Source organism: Gavialis gangeticus, unplaced genomic scaffold (assembly GCF_001723915.1).
Source record: "Gavialis gangeticus isolate Ggan-Ray unplaced genomic scaffold, GavGan_comp1, whole genome shotgun sequence".
NCBI classification, from domain to species: domain Eukaryota; kingdom Metazoa; phylum Chordata; order Crocodylia; family Gavialidae; genus Gavialis; species Gavialis gangeticus.
In genome coordinates, this window is record NW_017729029.1 from 10,166,887 (window position 1) to 10,183,090 (window position 16,204).

Consider the following 16,204-nt stretch of genomic DNA (forward strand, 5'->3'; position numbering starts at 1 on the left):
GAGGAAAGTAAATCCAGGGAACTACAGGCCAATCAGCTTGACCTCAATCTCTGGAAAGATTCTAGGAAAAAATATCAGAGACCATTCTCGACAAGCTGGTTTGCATCCACAGAGGCTTCTCAAGCAAATCTCAGGCTGTCATCCTCCCGCTGTACTCGGCCTTGGTGAGGCCACAGCTGGAGTACTGCATCCAGTTCTGGGCTCCACCATTCAAGAAGGATGTGGAGAAGCTTGAGAGAGTCCAGAGAAGAGCCACACACATGATCAGAGGGCAGGAGAATAGGCCTTATGATGAGAGCCTGAGAGCCATGGGGACTCTTCAGCCTGGAAAAGCGCAGGCTCAGGGGTGACCTAGTGGCTGCCTACAAGTACATAAGGGATATGCATCAAGATCTAGGGTGACATCTGTTCACCAGAGCGCCCTAAGGGATGACAAGGGCCAACGGTCACAAACTCCTCCAAGACTGTTTTAGGCTGGACATAAGGAAAAACTTCTTTACTGTCCAAGCCCCCAAGGCCTGGAATAGACTCCCTCCAGAGGTGCTGCAAGCACCTACTCTGGACTCTTTTAAGAAACGTTTGGACACTTATCTTGCTGGGATCCTTTGACCCTAGCTGATTTCCTGTCCCTGGGGTAGGGGGCTGGACCCAATGATCTTCCAAGGTCCCTTCCACCCCTAATGTCTATGAAATCTATGAAATTTCAGGATGATGCTGCATCCCCCTCCTGGATGTTAAGAAGCCCTCCAAAGTCTCCCTTTTCCTACATGCATGTAATGAACAGGTCCATCCACACAGAACTGAGGACTATGTTTGAACTCACCTGGCAGTGGCCATTGGAAATGGGCCCCAGTCTGGCCCTCTGCTGCCCACACTGGCCAGCAAAATTCATATGGTCAAACTGTTCAATCTGAGGCTTTGTCTGTATGAGGCAGTTGTACCAGTTTGACCAAAAGTGTAAATAAAAATTTACCAAATCACTGCAAACTCCTGTGTGGATGCTTTAATTTCAGTTTAGCTCAAGACCACTAGAGACAAGTTTCCGGTAAATGGAAATAAGTCTCTCCAAAGTAGTTTCCATGGGGGAGTCTGCACTGGTTTATCAAGATTAATTTAAAAACACTTTAAGGGAAAGTGATGCCATTTCCCATGCAGACAAAGAGTTCGCAACTCCCTACTTAACTTGACTCCAGTCCAGTGCACACAGATCTTTAGTGACAGTGGGATTTGGGCAAGAGTCTGTCCGAAGACCATACACCTCTAAGAGGAGTCATACTGAACCCCTGTCTCTTCCTTCCCCCTTTCAGCCCTCTGTTTCTCTCTGCAAGCTCATTACATCCAGAACTGTGTGGATTTTCTAAAGACTGCTCTTTCTATCAGGACAACCTAACAAGTTAGACCCTGATCTGCTGGGGGACTCTGGGTGAGTCCCATTCTCTGCCTTTGTTGCCAATTTCCCCAGCCAGTTTTCATTAAACTGTAAGCTCTTTGGAGCAGAAACCCTGTGCTGCTATGGGTATGTACAATTGCAAGCACAACAGGGCCCGGAGCTCAGTGGGGGCCTCTGTGTACTATAAGCATACAAATAAAAATCCCAAGAATATTCGAATATTCTTGCTACTGATTGCTACTAAGCCCATATAAGTATCACCTCTGAAAAACTGATTCCAGATTAATTTACCACAATCCTGTCATCCTGTTCCGCCCTGATGTATGGCCCCAGGATTCCCAAGTGCTCATCGAGTTCTCCACGAGGCAGAAGCTGAGTGAAAGATTCATCCAGATACTCTCGGAAAACAACCTTCCGGTACTGCTTAACAACCTTCCTCCAGTGCGTCCTGGGACCCCTGCAAGGAAGAGGGAGGTCAGGCCAGTCCTGACATTGCCCTGTGTGAAGACTGCAGTCAAAGACACCAAGCGGAAGGCCTGGTGCAGAGACATCTGAGTATAGGTGTGCCTGCACATGCATTAGATCCACAAGCAATTTATTCATGAGTAAAATATTTGCGAGTAAGTGCTCCCGGGCAGGCATCTACACATGTAGGGAAGTGGAAGCAGATTTGCAAACTGCTCTTCCTGGGGTCCTGCAATGGTTCCCTGCTGCTACCAGAACGAGCTCTACACTCCCCTGGGTGCTAGCTCAGGGGTTGGCAGGAAGCACAGGGCCAAGAGACAGCTGTCTCCTGGCCAGGTCTGGGACATTGCTCCCTGCTGCCAGGGTGGGGACAATGTCCCCCTGCCTCAGCAGCAGGGAGCTCCCAGTCCCAGCTCCTTGATTGGATTCCCTGCCCAGCTGGGGCTCACTACTAGCTGCCCCACCAGCGGATTGGGACAGGGGGCTGGGACCTGCCCCAGTCCCGCAGGTGTTTCCAAGCCCTGCGCCTCGATTGCCCAATCGGGGCACAGAGCTGGGACCTGCCCCTAACCAAGATAGTTCCCAGCTCCTGCTCTGATTGCAGGACAGGAGCTGGAGGGCCTGTTTCCCATGCAGCTCCGTGATCATGGAGCTGGGTGGGGAACAGGCTGCGGTCCCTGGAGATAAGGATCCCCAAGCACCAGCCCTGCAGTCATGCAGCTTGCACTGGGAGATAAGGATCTCCTAGCTCCCTGCTCCCTGATCATAATGGCAAAGCAGGGGCTGAGAAATAAGGATCTCCTAGCCCCCACTCCTCGATTGCAACCTCAGGGTGGGGAGCAGGGGTCTTGAATCTCCCTGCTGCCAGGGTAGAGGGTCATATTCCCCACTTGGGCTCCAGTGGCAGAGCCCACCCCAGCAGGAGACAGCTGCCAGGGGCAAAGAGCAATCTTCCACCCCCTGGTGGCTGGCTGACTGGGAGCAGATTTGCTCCCAGTCAGGCATCTACGTAAGCACTACTGCACAGTTAGTAATCACAAGTAAATTGGTTACTTGTATTTGCAGATAGCAAATTTACTTGCAGTTAGCATGGTTTACTGCACAGTAAGCATGTGCACATGTAGATGCACATCCTTACTGTGCAGTAAACTATGCTACTTTGCTGTAAAGCGTCTTTTGTAGATGCACCCTATGTAATCTAATGCACAGGGCTGGATCTCCACCCTGGCCTTCAGTGCAGGTCCCATCCTTCCATTAACTCCTTTAATGTGTGCCTCCACCAGGATTTTGCTATTAATGGCCTTTCCTTGTCTGACCAGATAATTTGCAGTCAGTCAAGGAGCACCAGTAGGTTCTCACTGGGTTTTAAGCAGCAAAGCACGAGGTGATTGTGCAACTGAGAGATCTATAGGGACACAATAGCTGCTGGGACACTTTTGGTTTGTCCTCATTCTCAGGCAAAGGGGATGAACATTTAAAAGGACTCTGGCCTTCACTAGCTTCTCTAGCTTCTTAGTTTTTAATGTCCATAATCACTTATGGAAAATTCCTGGTATGGCAGCATCCAAGCATATGGGAAGAGGATGTGAATGAGATTGCTGTATCTTAATCTCAAGCCTGCTAGGGTTACCATATCTCCAGGTCCAAAAAAGAGGACACCTCTAATGGGGGGGAAAGGAGGAACAGGCAGGGGGAATATAATGGGGCAGGGGCAGCGGTGCCCTGCCCCTGCTCATTGTATTGCCCCTCACTGACAAGCCACATGCCCCCCCACCAACCCTGCTGCTGCCCCTCACTCTGGACCCACTGACCCCTGCCAGTGCCCTTCATTCCCAAACAGTAGTACCCTGCCCCCAACCCCTTGCTGGTGCCCCTCACTCCCAACCCACAGCCTCCTGGCACCGCCAGTGCCCTGCACACCCAACCCACAGTCACCTGTCCTGTCCCCCGTGCCCCTCACTCCTGATCCACAGCCTCTGCCCCCTTGCTGGTGCCCCTCACTCCCAACCTGCAGCCCCCTGCCCTGGCTCCCAGCCCTGCTGATGCCCCTCACTCCCAACCCATAGACCCCTGTCCCCCAGCCCTGCCGGTGCCCCTCACTCCTGACCTGCAGCCCCTTGGCGCTGCCAGTGCCCTGCACATCCAGCCCACAGTCACATGTCCCATCCCCCGTGCCCCTCACTCCCGACCTACAGCCCCCTGCCCTGCCCTCTAGACCTGCCAGCCTCCCGCACTCTGGACCTGCAGTCTCTGCCCCCCACCAACCCCAGCCCCGCTCCTCGCTCTCTTTCTCTCCCCCTCTCTCTCACTGGCTTGCCTGAGTCCACACAAGGAGCACGTGACCCTCAACAGCCAATCACCTTGTCCGCTACTCCCAGCCTGAAGCGGCCAGCCTGGCACAGCAGGAAACCCAGACATTTGCTCTTTTTTCAAAAACCCACCTGGACGCAGCACAGGGGCGCAAAAGAGAGGACACGTCTGGGAAAACCCAGACATATGGTAACCCATGGCCCCACGATCACCAGAGCACCCTTACAGCACATGGCATGCAAGCTGTTCCATGCAGGATTTTCCTTTCTGGGCCCTCAATGGTATGGAGGGACTGTCAAGCGGGACTAACTAAAGAATAGCACAATGTTTTCATGTTCTGAGGATACTGCCATATTCTGTAGGAGGCCTACCTGGGGCTTCAACTCCTGACCCCTATCTGCCAAGGCAAACAGTAGCACAAGCTACTTGATAGGGCTAGTTACAGCTGGGCAGTGAGATCAAGGGTCCGCAGCCAAGGAAGTTCTAAGCTCATTGATGAAACTGAAGCAGGGCAGGAGATTGCAGGGCATTGCCTGGCTCAGGGAGGAAGCTCAAGGGCTGATGGATAAGAGAAAAATGAGAATCTATTGCAGTGGAAGGGAATCGGTGCTTAAAGAAGTTCCATCTGTGGTGGGACTGTATATCTATGACATGGTGGAGACTGAAGGAACCTATTTGTTCTTTTGCCTTATTTATCCAAGTTGCTTTGAACAGAAAAAGCAATCATTTGGGTAGAAGGAATGTATAGAATAGGCGAATGTGATTGGTAAAACATACCTTGCTTTTAGAAAGTGCTGAGGTCTTTGATTCCCATATTCCCACACCACCTCAACTGCTGCAATGAAATACTGCCGGGCTTTGCCTTGGAAGGAGCGTAGATCCTGGTATTCCTCATCATAGATGTCAAAATCTACATTTTGTTCATTGTTGCTGTAATCATCGTAGTCTGCTTTTTCCTTTTGAGATGTTGCAGTATCAGACTTTGCCATATAGTTTAAGCCACCAATCTCTCCAGGACTTTCAGACCTAGCAGTCAAGCTTCTCTGCTTTATTTCACCAGTGCTTTCCACAATTCCCTGTGCCCCATCTATCCCTGGTGCCTCCTCCTTCATTTCTAATGTTGGTACTTTCCTGTCTGAGGAGGAAGTGATCTCTTCCCCATTAAACACCTGATTTTTTTTCTGGCTGTCTTTTGACTCCCATTGATCCTCTTTAATGGTCTCATTTATAGCTGTATCTCCAGAGGGAAGTAGATTATTTTCTGTGGAGGCTTGTTGTGCATGGATTTCTACAGCATGTTTTGTTGCTGAACTCCATCTAGACTCATTCCCTAATCCATGGTCCTTAATACTGTTAGATTCAAGTCCCTGCTGCAGTTTGCTGATAGTCATATCTTCCCTTAATTTAAGCTGCTTGAAAGCGCTCACCTCTTCATCCATAAGCCTTTTCTGGTTGCGCTGCAAACTCAAAGGGGTCTCCTGATCGTTGACCGTTCTGTGCTGCATCTCACTTCCTTTAGACATCTCATCTCTACTATTTTGCCCTATAACTTGCAGTGAGATGGGGTTCATCATCCTAGTTTGCTCTCTAGCTAATGCAGTGGACTTTGTTCCTGACTCAGGTCCCACCTCTTCTCTTTCGCTAGTGTTCTCACTTGAATTTGCAGGAATCATAGCAGTTTCCTCTTCCTCTGACTCATCTACTTCGACAAAGGTGCTATCTCTTCTGAAAGCTATATTCCTATCTTGATTGCCATGGTGTTCCTCTAATGTTCTTGGTTCATGACTACTGGTAAAGTACAGCATGGCATCAGATTGGGTAGGGCTTGATGAATGAGAAACAAAAGCAGCCCTGATATATCCAGTGGAGCTACCAGTATTAGTTGCTCTATGGTCTCTCATTGTTGTATCTTCTATGGATAATCTTTCAGTGGAGGGGGTTCCCCTGTGCTCATAGCCCACTTTAGTACCAGTGTCTCCAAGCACAGCTCTGGTTCTCTGCATATTTTTGTCAGGGCTCTGCCTTCCCTCCCATGCTCTGGCTTTATTGTCTAGCCCTTGCTGTAGCTGCATCTTTTCCAGCAAAACCTGAAATGACCTCAGGGACTGTTTTTTTTTATGAGTGCTACACAAAAGAGAGTATTGATTGCAGGTCTTAGAAGTGGCCTTGTTCACTTGGTTTTCAGTGGTCCAGTGATCTGAGTCAAGCTCCGTTACATCACTTTTATGGATTACATTTTTTGTGTCAGATGAATTGACTTCTGAGAGGCCTGTGCCATTTATCAAGTGTTCTAGTTCTGATGGAGGAACATTCCCTTTGGGATAAATGTTCTCATTTAAAGAGCTGGTTTCTGGGATCCTTGAGTCATTTGTTGGCCCATCTAATTGTTCTGCTATGCTATCACGTTTCTGAAATGTCTCTTCACTGTTCAGCAAAGGGAGCCTCATATTTTTGCCCATCATATTTGCTTTGTGTAAAGCAATATTTTTTATTTCAGATAGTTCCTTCCTTTGTGTAGCATCTTTAAACTTTGCTGCCAATATTAAATCATTACTTTCCTGTGTAGTAACATATCTGTTGTCAAGAATTTCACTGCTGTCCAAAAAATTTGTTTCTGGAAACCTTGTATCATTGGCAGATTCATTCAATTCTAGCCTCATGCCATTTTCTGCAGACAAGTTGTCCTTAATACTTGAAAGGCTTTGATTTTGTGTAGATCTGTTCTGTCCTAGTGGTGTAATAATCCTTGTTTTATCATCCAGTGATCCATTTTCCATCAGCCTCATATCTGCTATGCCATCTAATGACAAGTTGGTTCTACCAAGAAGAAAACTTTTCTTATGAAATACAGGTTTCCTTTGAATTCCTTTTTCACTTGAATATTTCTTTAAATGTGATGATACTACAGTCTTTTCAACAAATACCTTTCCATTTGTAGATGATATGTTCTCTTGAAGTATGAGATCATGTGCTGAGCTATTTAACTTTGGTACAGAAGCATTCACTTCTTGAGAAGTTTCATACAGATCCAACATAACCGTTTCTTGAGGACTTGCATAATTTTCCAAACTAGAATCTAGTTGTGTTGATGTACCAGTGTTTTTAAGAAATGTTTTTCCAACATTATTGTAGGTCATAACATGAATACTTGTATCATCTGTTGACTTGGCTGATGGTGCTGATGTGCTAATCTCTAAAGAGGAGTTTGTATTAATTATGGAAGTACTTTTTGTGTCATCTGATGACCTGTGTAATTTTAATGATGCTTTAATACTATTTTCTAGAGACAGTTCTTTATCTAATGAAGACCTTTCCTGAAATCCAGAATCATGCTCTAATTCATCCTGTTGCAGTGAGTTACCATGCTTCTGAATAGAAGCATCTGCAGCACTTAAGGAAATGGATTCGTGAAGGGCCATCCTGCGTGCTGATTCCTTTACCTGTCTTAAATTAACATTCCCTTTTGGAAATACTTCCAGTTTGGCTAATAGTGTGGTTGGTTGAAATGCCACATTCTCTACTGACTTTTGTAACTCCAAGTTCTCTTTAACCATTTCTCCTACTGGATTTAGTCTATGTGTTTGGAAGAGAGTATCTCCTTCTTTATAAGGACCAGCTGTTGCTGAGCTTTTATTAAAATGGTTTGTTTTACGTATACTTGTAGAGTTTCCTTCAAGAAGAGGATCCTCAGATCCTTGATCTGAGATTACTATTTTTGATAGTTCTTCTTCTTCTAGGAAGGAATCATAGGATACTGGCTCAGGGTTGGTCTCTTGTAGGGAAAACATGGAAATGCTGTGCTGATCTGGGCTCCTCTCTGAAAATACTGATGTGACATTGGAAGAGGTGTCCATGGAATCCCTCCAACTGCTTTGCAGGCTGTTGAATTTGAGGGGCTGGCTAGGTTTTCTCAAGCAGGGTGTTAGCTGGTAGTTGAGCTTCTCTGTTTCATTTTCAGAAGAAATGTTATTCTGATGCTTCCTCAGACAAGGCCTATTATGCCGTCTCTTTCTCTTGGAGAAGCCCCTGGGTTGAAAGACATTGTCATCTATCTGATCATCATAATCTCCCTCATTGTAATACAGATCAGAATCAGGGTTACAATTAGAGACTGTGAATTTTGCCTGCATTCCTCGGTCTCTAAATTCAGGATTCAGACATCCCAGCATCCATACACCTGTCTCAGGAAAGGAAGAAAGAACAGAGTTAATTCAACACACCAGGAAATCTGGAGTGTTAGTATTGCTATGGTAACTTGTTAGGAAGTCCTTGTTCAGCAAATCCTATCTTCCCTCTGCAATAGACTAACCACATTCTCATTTCTATGTCTCCACATAGTATGACATTTCTGGAAGTATTAGCATTAACCCTGACAGGGGTCTTTGATTACTTTAATGGTGCATAACATAACTAATGACTTGAATACATTTACCTGATATGTCTCCACAATGGTGTTTACAGAGTATAACCATGAAGTAGTGAATACAATACATACAACTTAAATTTGATTTACTGTCCTAGGCAATTCTGAATGACAAGACTTGACATAAGGACAATAATCATATTCTGGATTTAGCTGTTGCCTTCTAATAAAGAATCACCATTCTTGCAAAGAGATGTGCTATTTGTTCTTTTTACAACTGTAGGGAAGCAAGATTGGGGAAACTGATATGTCTCCACAATGGTGTTTACAGAGTATAACCATGAAGTAGTGAATACAATACATACAACTTAAATTTGATTTACTGTCCTAGGCAATTCTGAATGACAAGACTTGACATAAGGACAATAATCATATTCTGGATTTAGCTGTTGCCTTCTAATAAAGAATCACCATTCTTGCAAAGAGATGTGCTATTTGTTCTTTTTACAACTGTAGGGAAGCAAGATTGGGGAAACTGATATGTCTCCACAATGGTGTTTACAGAGTATAACCATGAAGTAGTGAATACAATACATACAACTTAAATTTGATTTACTGTCCTAGGCAATTCTGAATGACAAGACTTGACATAAGGACAATAATCATATTCTGGATTTAGCTGTTGCCTTCTAATAAAGAATCACCATTCTTGCAAAGAGATGTGCTATTTGTTCTTTTTACAACTGTAGGGAAGCAAGATTGGGGAAACTGAAGTGGCAGAAACAGGAAACTATTTCCCAGCTATTGCAGTGGCAGGGCACTAGCAGTGACCTCACCTTCCCTGATGTTACCTATGGCATGCTGTGCTCAGTGTTTCTGGTTCTGTGCCTTGTAGTTATGTATAAGGGTTTGAAATGGGAATTTTGTAAAACTTTGGGTAAGTGGTTGCCTGCAAATTCAGGGAATTAGATTCAATGGACCATGAGTCCTCTTCAAGTCTACATTTCTGTCAGGGTATGACTGGGATATAGGTAGTCAAGGCATGACCCAAAAGAATCACAACTTAGGGCATCAGGAATATGTGATGTTGGGAAAGAAAGGGTCAGAGTCAGGGGCAGGCTACTTGATAAGCCAAGGTCTACAAGGAACTGAGACATAGGCAGTCAGCCTGGGTAAAACCACAAGCTAGGAGGAGTTAAGAACAAGAAACAGAGATCCAGACCATTGTCATAAGCCAAGGAGTCCAAAGCAGGCAACCCTGGCTGTATGGGACCAGGACATGGGTGACTGCCATAAGTGAGAAGCCAGCTGTCAGAGAACAGGGGTACAGGCTGGAGTCTGGAAGCACAAGGGGTCTTGGCTGGAGTCTGGAACAAGGAGTCAGCAGGTGGGAATCAGGAATGAGGATAGAGCCAGGAAGCCAATAAGCAAGACCTAGGGAACAAAAAAGCAGGAACAAATAAGCAGGCCTGGAGAGCTAGGAACAAACAGGCAGGACCCTGGGAACGGTAACCTAGGGATCAAAAGGTAGGAACCAGAAAACTAAGAGCAAGGAGTCAGAAGTCCAAGGTTAGATAGACAAGCAGACAGCCAACCCCATGCAGACAACTGGGGCCAGCTGGTGGTAGTTAGGTCTCTGGTAGCCAGGCTCACTCAGTAACCAGGGCCAGCTGGGGGCAATTTAGTCTATGTGCTGCCCTGGCTCCTAAAAGTTTTTATGTACCTAAGGACATACAATAGCACAGGGGTTGAAGTCAAGTTTCCTGACTCCTTGCTGCTATCCAGTCACCTTGCACTGTCTGAGCCTAACCTAGTCCATGGAGCAACAGAGGCCTTTGGTCTCCAGGGCTGCCAGTGAGGCTGGTTGGAAAGACCCTCTGTGACTCTGGGGCCTTTTCCAGCCCCTTGTCCATTAATGCATCTGGACAGAGCTCTTCGGAGTAGTGTCCAGTGATTCCTTGGACTCCTTCACAGAATAGACATTGTCCAAGCTTCTCTGCTCAGTCTCCTCTTCTGAATTCTGTGTTTTTACTTTGTGCCCTGCCCTGCAGTCCTCTCTCCACAACTGATTTTCTTGATATCAACAGCAAGCCATAGGCACAGCATGGCATTCACTATCATGTGTAGGGACTTACTGAATTTGTGATTGCCTGATTTTCACAGACAACATGAAAAATGGCAGGCTCCGTGAAAAATGGCAAGCTTTGTGATCCGTGTTGCCAAGTCTCAAGAGAAAAAAAGTGGCACTGCCTTTAAAAAATGCCCAAAACAAGCCCAAGAAGTTCTGGATCACACTGTCACCACTGCAAGATCCCAGCCTGGCCCCAGAGCCCCACCCTGCCCTGCCACCTGCCCTGCCAGCACTGCTGGGGCTGGTCTCCATGGAAACCCCAACCCCACACCATCACAGGGGGGGCTGCTGCTGGGGTCTCCATGAAAATCAGCCTGAGCCATGAGAGCAGGGGCTGCTGGGAAATGAAGTCCGGCTGCCAACCAGATCTGCCATTTTGTGCCCCCCACCCTCCCACCAATATACATCGACACCAGTCAGTCACCAGAACCACTCCTACAACCATTTTTAAACTATAACTTTTTTTGTTTAAGTCACCTATTACAAAAAAGCCCAAAATAAGCGACCTCCAAATAAAACAAGCCCAAAAAACCACAATCCGTGACTCAAAAAATTAAAGCAACTTTTTAAAAAACAAGCCCAATTCCACTTATTATAAGTGGACTTGGTAACTTTGTCTGTGATGTTGGCAGGCTTCCTGAAAAAAAAAAAAAAAAATTACTGAAAATAAAATGCTGGCTCCCCAAAGAAGTCCGATTGGCTGAGAGGGCTGCCTGTCATGCAGCCCCCAACCCTTTCCACCAATCGGTGGTGAGGGGTGGGGCCACATGACAGACAGCCCTCACAACCAATCAATGGTGAGGGTGGAACTGCTGGGGCCCCTCAGCCAATCATAGGTTGGGGGGACTGGGGCCTTATCATTTGCCTCTATTTGGGAACACCGCTGAAATGTGTAATGATGAGAGCAGCTATTTTTCGCCTGTGGAAACTAGACACAAGGGGTGCAGTTATTTTGTAAAGGATCCCAGATGTCCGTCAGGTGGTAACTGTATTTACTAGATCCAAACTAGTCTTAAGAGGTTTGGCATCATAACCAACCAGAGATGGGATTTTATAGGAACAGAATATTCTGTGGTTGCAATTCAAGGCTGTAACAATGGCAAGTTGTTGAAAGTTATGGGGGATTTAGATTGACCAAGAAAAAAGGTGCACACAAAAAGTCTGTGGGAATGGCACACAAGAAGAAAGTCTGTGGGAGGAGATGGAAGGATGCCAAGAGCCCTTGGTATGTACACTGAGGTTGGCTTACAGAAGCTGGGACAGGCATGGCCTCCCTCTGTACTAACCACCCAGCTAGCTAGATCAGTTCTTCACAGTAGTGTTCAGGCATGGTCAACTCTTGTGTAATGCAGCCAGACACTGAAAGTTTGTTCTGTTGATGTCACCTGAGTCTGTGGGGTAGCTGTGGTCGGAAGAGGAGCTTATCTCGAGCCGGCAGAAAAGTGCTGTCAGCTGAGAGTTGGCAAATTAATGTCAATCTCTTAATAAACCTGATGGTTATTTTCCTAGTTGATCCCTAGACCTGAGTCTTCTAAGATGTACCATATATATACCAGCTACACACATTAACTTATGAAATACCTATACCTACTAACCTTTCTTTTCCAAGTCCGTGATAATAGTTTCCCCAGAAAATGGGAAGAGGGTGAGAGTGTCTTCATGGACCATGTTACGTTTGAAGGTGTTCCCAGAGAAGAAAACAGAGAGGAAGTCTGTCTGTGCACCAACACTTAAGACATACCAGTATACTACTTGGTTCAGGCAAAGGTTGAGGTTTAGGTTGTCAAAGACGTAACCATTAATAGCTGGAAGAGACATAGGGTGTGAAATGTTACACAGAAGACTTAGTCTTATATAGTAGCTAAACTTTAATTAGTTGGCATGACAGAACAAACAAGACTTCAGATCAATGGATGCCACAAGCAGCAAGATCTTGTTAACATCATGAGTGACTGTTGCCTCCTGAATCTGGGGGGGCACCCTCAGAAAACACCAACAGCAGCGGCCCTGTCAAGGGGGTCACCAGCCCTGCTGACAGCATTAGTATTGGCTGTTGGGGGGGGCACCAGCCCCGTCAAGGGAGGCATGTGCACCCCTGTGCTCCCCCTACCAGTCGCCTCTGGTTAACATTCTTCTTGTAGAAGAGCCCAAATCACAAGAGAGATTGACAGCTCTTTTTGGGACTCCAAGAAATTTCTCCTAAAAGACCCCCAGATCAGGACATATGACAACCCACTTGAACCTCTGTTCCAATGTCTGGCCAATCCTATCTTCTCCCTCTGTCCTCCACATATAACTTCCATCCCTGGTTACTCACTGTGCATAACATTCGAAGTGTAGAATTCAGGATCCTGAGTATTCACTTGGGCTGCATCTGTGCAGAACCGCTGTATGTTCTCTGCCAAGTACCAGCTCCGGTTTTCATCAATGACAGAAAACAGCACAAAATTTGCCTCATCTGACAACATCTGGAAATGAAAAAGGAGCCTGTTCATAGCCTAGGATGGTTCTGGTTAGGTTGGAGACAGAGGGCCAAAGGTCATGTGTGTACGTATGTGTGTGTGCGTGTGTATTTGGTCAAACTCACACCAAGAACTTCATGGTAGGTAGGCAATAGGCGTGTGCAAAGCAGCTAGTATTTGCTTTGCATTTGGATTCGGCGATTTGGGGGATGGTGATTTGATTCAGTGATTCAAATCAGTGTCCCAAATCATCCCAAATCGATCCGGCTGAATCTGATTCAGAGATTCAGCCACTGCTGAATTGGTCAAATCTCCAAATCAAATGAGCCCCATCCCGCGCCCACTCTCCCAGCCCCGTCAAATACTGCCCCACCCAGCCCCAGCGTCCCAACTCTTTAAAAATTTTTTAAAAAGCCCTGAACTCACCAGTTGCTGCCAGGAGTGGGGGGAGCTGTGCTGCCCCCCACTGCCCTGCGCTGAGTGGGGGTGGTTCTACCATGAGCTCCCAGGGGCCCCAACAGCTACTGCAGCAGCCAGTGAGTGTGGGGCATTTTTTTTTTTTTAAAGCATCAGGACACTGGGGCCGGTCGGGGCAGCTGTTGATGGGACTGAGAGAGCTGGCAGAGGTCAGTGGGCGCTCAGTGGGGCTGGGGGAGCAAGCAGGGGACGGGGCCTGGTGGGTGTCCTCCCATGGTCTCCTCCCCACTCCTTCAGCCCCCCCCACCCCACCTCCTACTTGCTGGCATGGAGTCTGGGTCCAGCTCCCTGCAGCAGCGAGTAGGGACTGTCCAAATCGCCAAATCTTTCTCCAAATCTTTTCCAAATTGATTCAGAGACTTCAAATAGATTCAGAACTTTTTATTGGTCTCCTGATTCGATTCAGATTCAGAGATTCGGCCGCTGAATCAGGCCAAATCTCCTCCGAATCGAATCAGCACCTGAAGCTTCGCACAGCCCTAGTAGGCAAGTGTTCTACAAAGTGGGTCTGGAGAATGTGCTTAGGCTGAGATTACAGAATCCAGAGCAAGTCAGGCCTTGCCAGGCTGAGTGTGTCCCAGATTGAAGCTACCCCATGCTCACACTAAAACCCATCCCCTTAGAAACAAAGTCACAATGTTGCACCACAGATATTCTGTCCTGCAAAAAGGACAGAAGGTAACAAACGTCCTGTGTCCTTTGGTTACAGCTCATGTCAGTAATTACTTGAAACCCTCCCTTTATAATGACAGAGGTTAGACTGAAATGAAGGGACCCACCTGATTGCCTCTTTGATCCATTGTTTTTTTATAGCAGATCAGAAGAGGCCCTATCAGCCCCGAGGCTATATCTCGTTCTGGGTTGATGGAGCTGTAGTAGAAACGGGTGAGGCAGAGAGGGTCTGAGCTGGCTGGTCCATCCTCCATTGTCACTTTCCAGCTGTATGTGAATGACTGGCCAGGTGGAATGGATATATCCTTCACATCTTTCTCTGGCAAAAGACAACCCCAAGAAAAGATGCATTAGGTTTGGGCACCAAACTTAGTGGGGAACCAACTTCACAAAGAGTGAACAATAATAAATCAAATGAGCATCCCACAGAGCCAACCTGTCCCAGAAGCAGCAGGGCTGAAATTTCATGATGGGTATTAGGGCACTTCATATCTCATGGAAAAGACCTGATCCTGTGAGATTTCCAGGCCAAGGGTATGAACCAAGAAAACATCTCTATTCAGGAAGGGCATTGAGCGCATGTGCTTACATCTCACTGAAATCAAGGGATATGTCTAGCTTGAAATTAATGGTGTGACTCCAGTACATATAGGTGTACCAATGCTAATCTTAATCAAGGTAACACAATAAAATTAGCAGTGATGACACAGGGGCATGAATATAAAGCCAGAGTTGCTATTCTATATTGAGGCCAGTGCCACTGTCTTCACTGGTATTGTCACTTGTAGCTGGCAGATGAAAGCCAGCAAAGATACCTACCCAGGATACAATCACATTTCATAGTGCTGTGTAGACATACAGTGGGTGCTGATGACTCTGAAACTCATGCTAAGCTTGGGCCTACTCACAAAAGTTAAAATACAGAATACTGATGCTAACTGCATATTGCAAGAGGATGCAAAGTCATGGGTAGGCCATCTAAGAAGGCATAATGAAGTATCTCTTCCAGCTTATCTTGCTATATTCAGAATGACTTCAAGCAGACTCTTAGTTGTCTGGTATGTAACCATATGGAATGTCTATCCTTGATTAATTAGTATGGTAAAAATTTCTTTTGTGACTAACTTGTGTTTATGTGCAGGAAGAGACATTCTCCCTATGTAATAGATGTCTCCTTCTGATTTAGTATGTCTTTCTGGGCTGTTAATCAGTTTCTTGATATCTTTCAAACTGAATAACCTCTTGTTACCAAAGAAGGTAACTCATTTAAATTAAAAATTTCTGATAACCAGTAACAAGCAGGTTTTTCCTGTCAATTACTGCTTGGGACTCTCTTGATTTACACAACTAAAAGAATGCTTTGAAGATGCTAAACTAAGGGTATAAAAAGGCAGTAAAACAGCAAACAGCGCACACTTCAAGAGTGAGAGAGCTCTCTGACACCGGTTGCTAATGTGCCCAACTTACTCGAGAATTTGAAGAGAAACAGACCGCCTCTTCATCACCTGTTTGGTGAGAAATCATCACCTTATAGTTAATTACTGGACTTTGATTTGGTTTGGGCTCACTTGACTCGATTTTAAATACTTGTAGTAAATAAAGCCTTTCACAGATTTCATAGACATTAGGGCTGGAAGGGACCTCGGAAGATCATCGACTCCAGCCCCCCGCCCAAAGGGCAGGAAGTTAGCTGGGGTCATAGGATCCCAGCAAGATAAGCATCCAATTTGCTCTTGAAGGTGTTCAATGTAGGTGCTTGAACCACCCCCGATGGCAAGCTGTTCCAGACCTTGGGGGCTCGGACAGTAAAGAAATTCTTCCTTATGTCCAGCCTGAAACAGTCTTGTAGTAGTTTATGACCATTTGATCTCGTCATCCTTTGGGGCGCTCTGGTGAACAAACATTCCCCCAGATACTGGTGGTCACCCCTGATA

The 16,204-nt window shown here is 46.2% G+C and overlaps 1 protein-coding gene across 1 annotated transcript in view; it reads right to left on the reverse strand.

Annotated features, from left to right (window-relative positions):
• Positions 1 to 16,204, reverse strand: part of F8 (coagulation factor VIII) — a 122,537-nt gene that overhangs the window by 44,020 nt on the left and 62,313 nt on the right. Inside the window, exons 11-15 of the mRNA XM_019521223.1 lie at positions 14,378 to 14,589; positions 12,977 to 13,127; positions 12,255 to 12,464; positions 4,943 to 8,342; positions 1,682 to 1,847 (exon numbers count right to left, since the gene is read on the reverse strand). Of these exons, the coding sequence (XP_019376768.1) occupies positions 1,682 to 1,847; positions 4,943 to 8,342; positions 12,255 to 12,464; positions 12,977 to 13,127; positions 14,378 to 14,589 (4,139 nt within the window). The remainder of the gene's footprint in view (positions 1 to 1,681; positions 1,848 to 4,942; positions 8,343 to 12,254; positions 12,465 to 12,976; positions 13,128 to 14,377; positions 14,590 to 16,204) is intronic.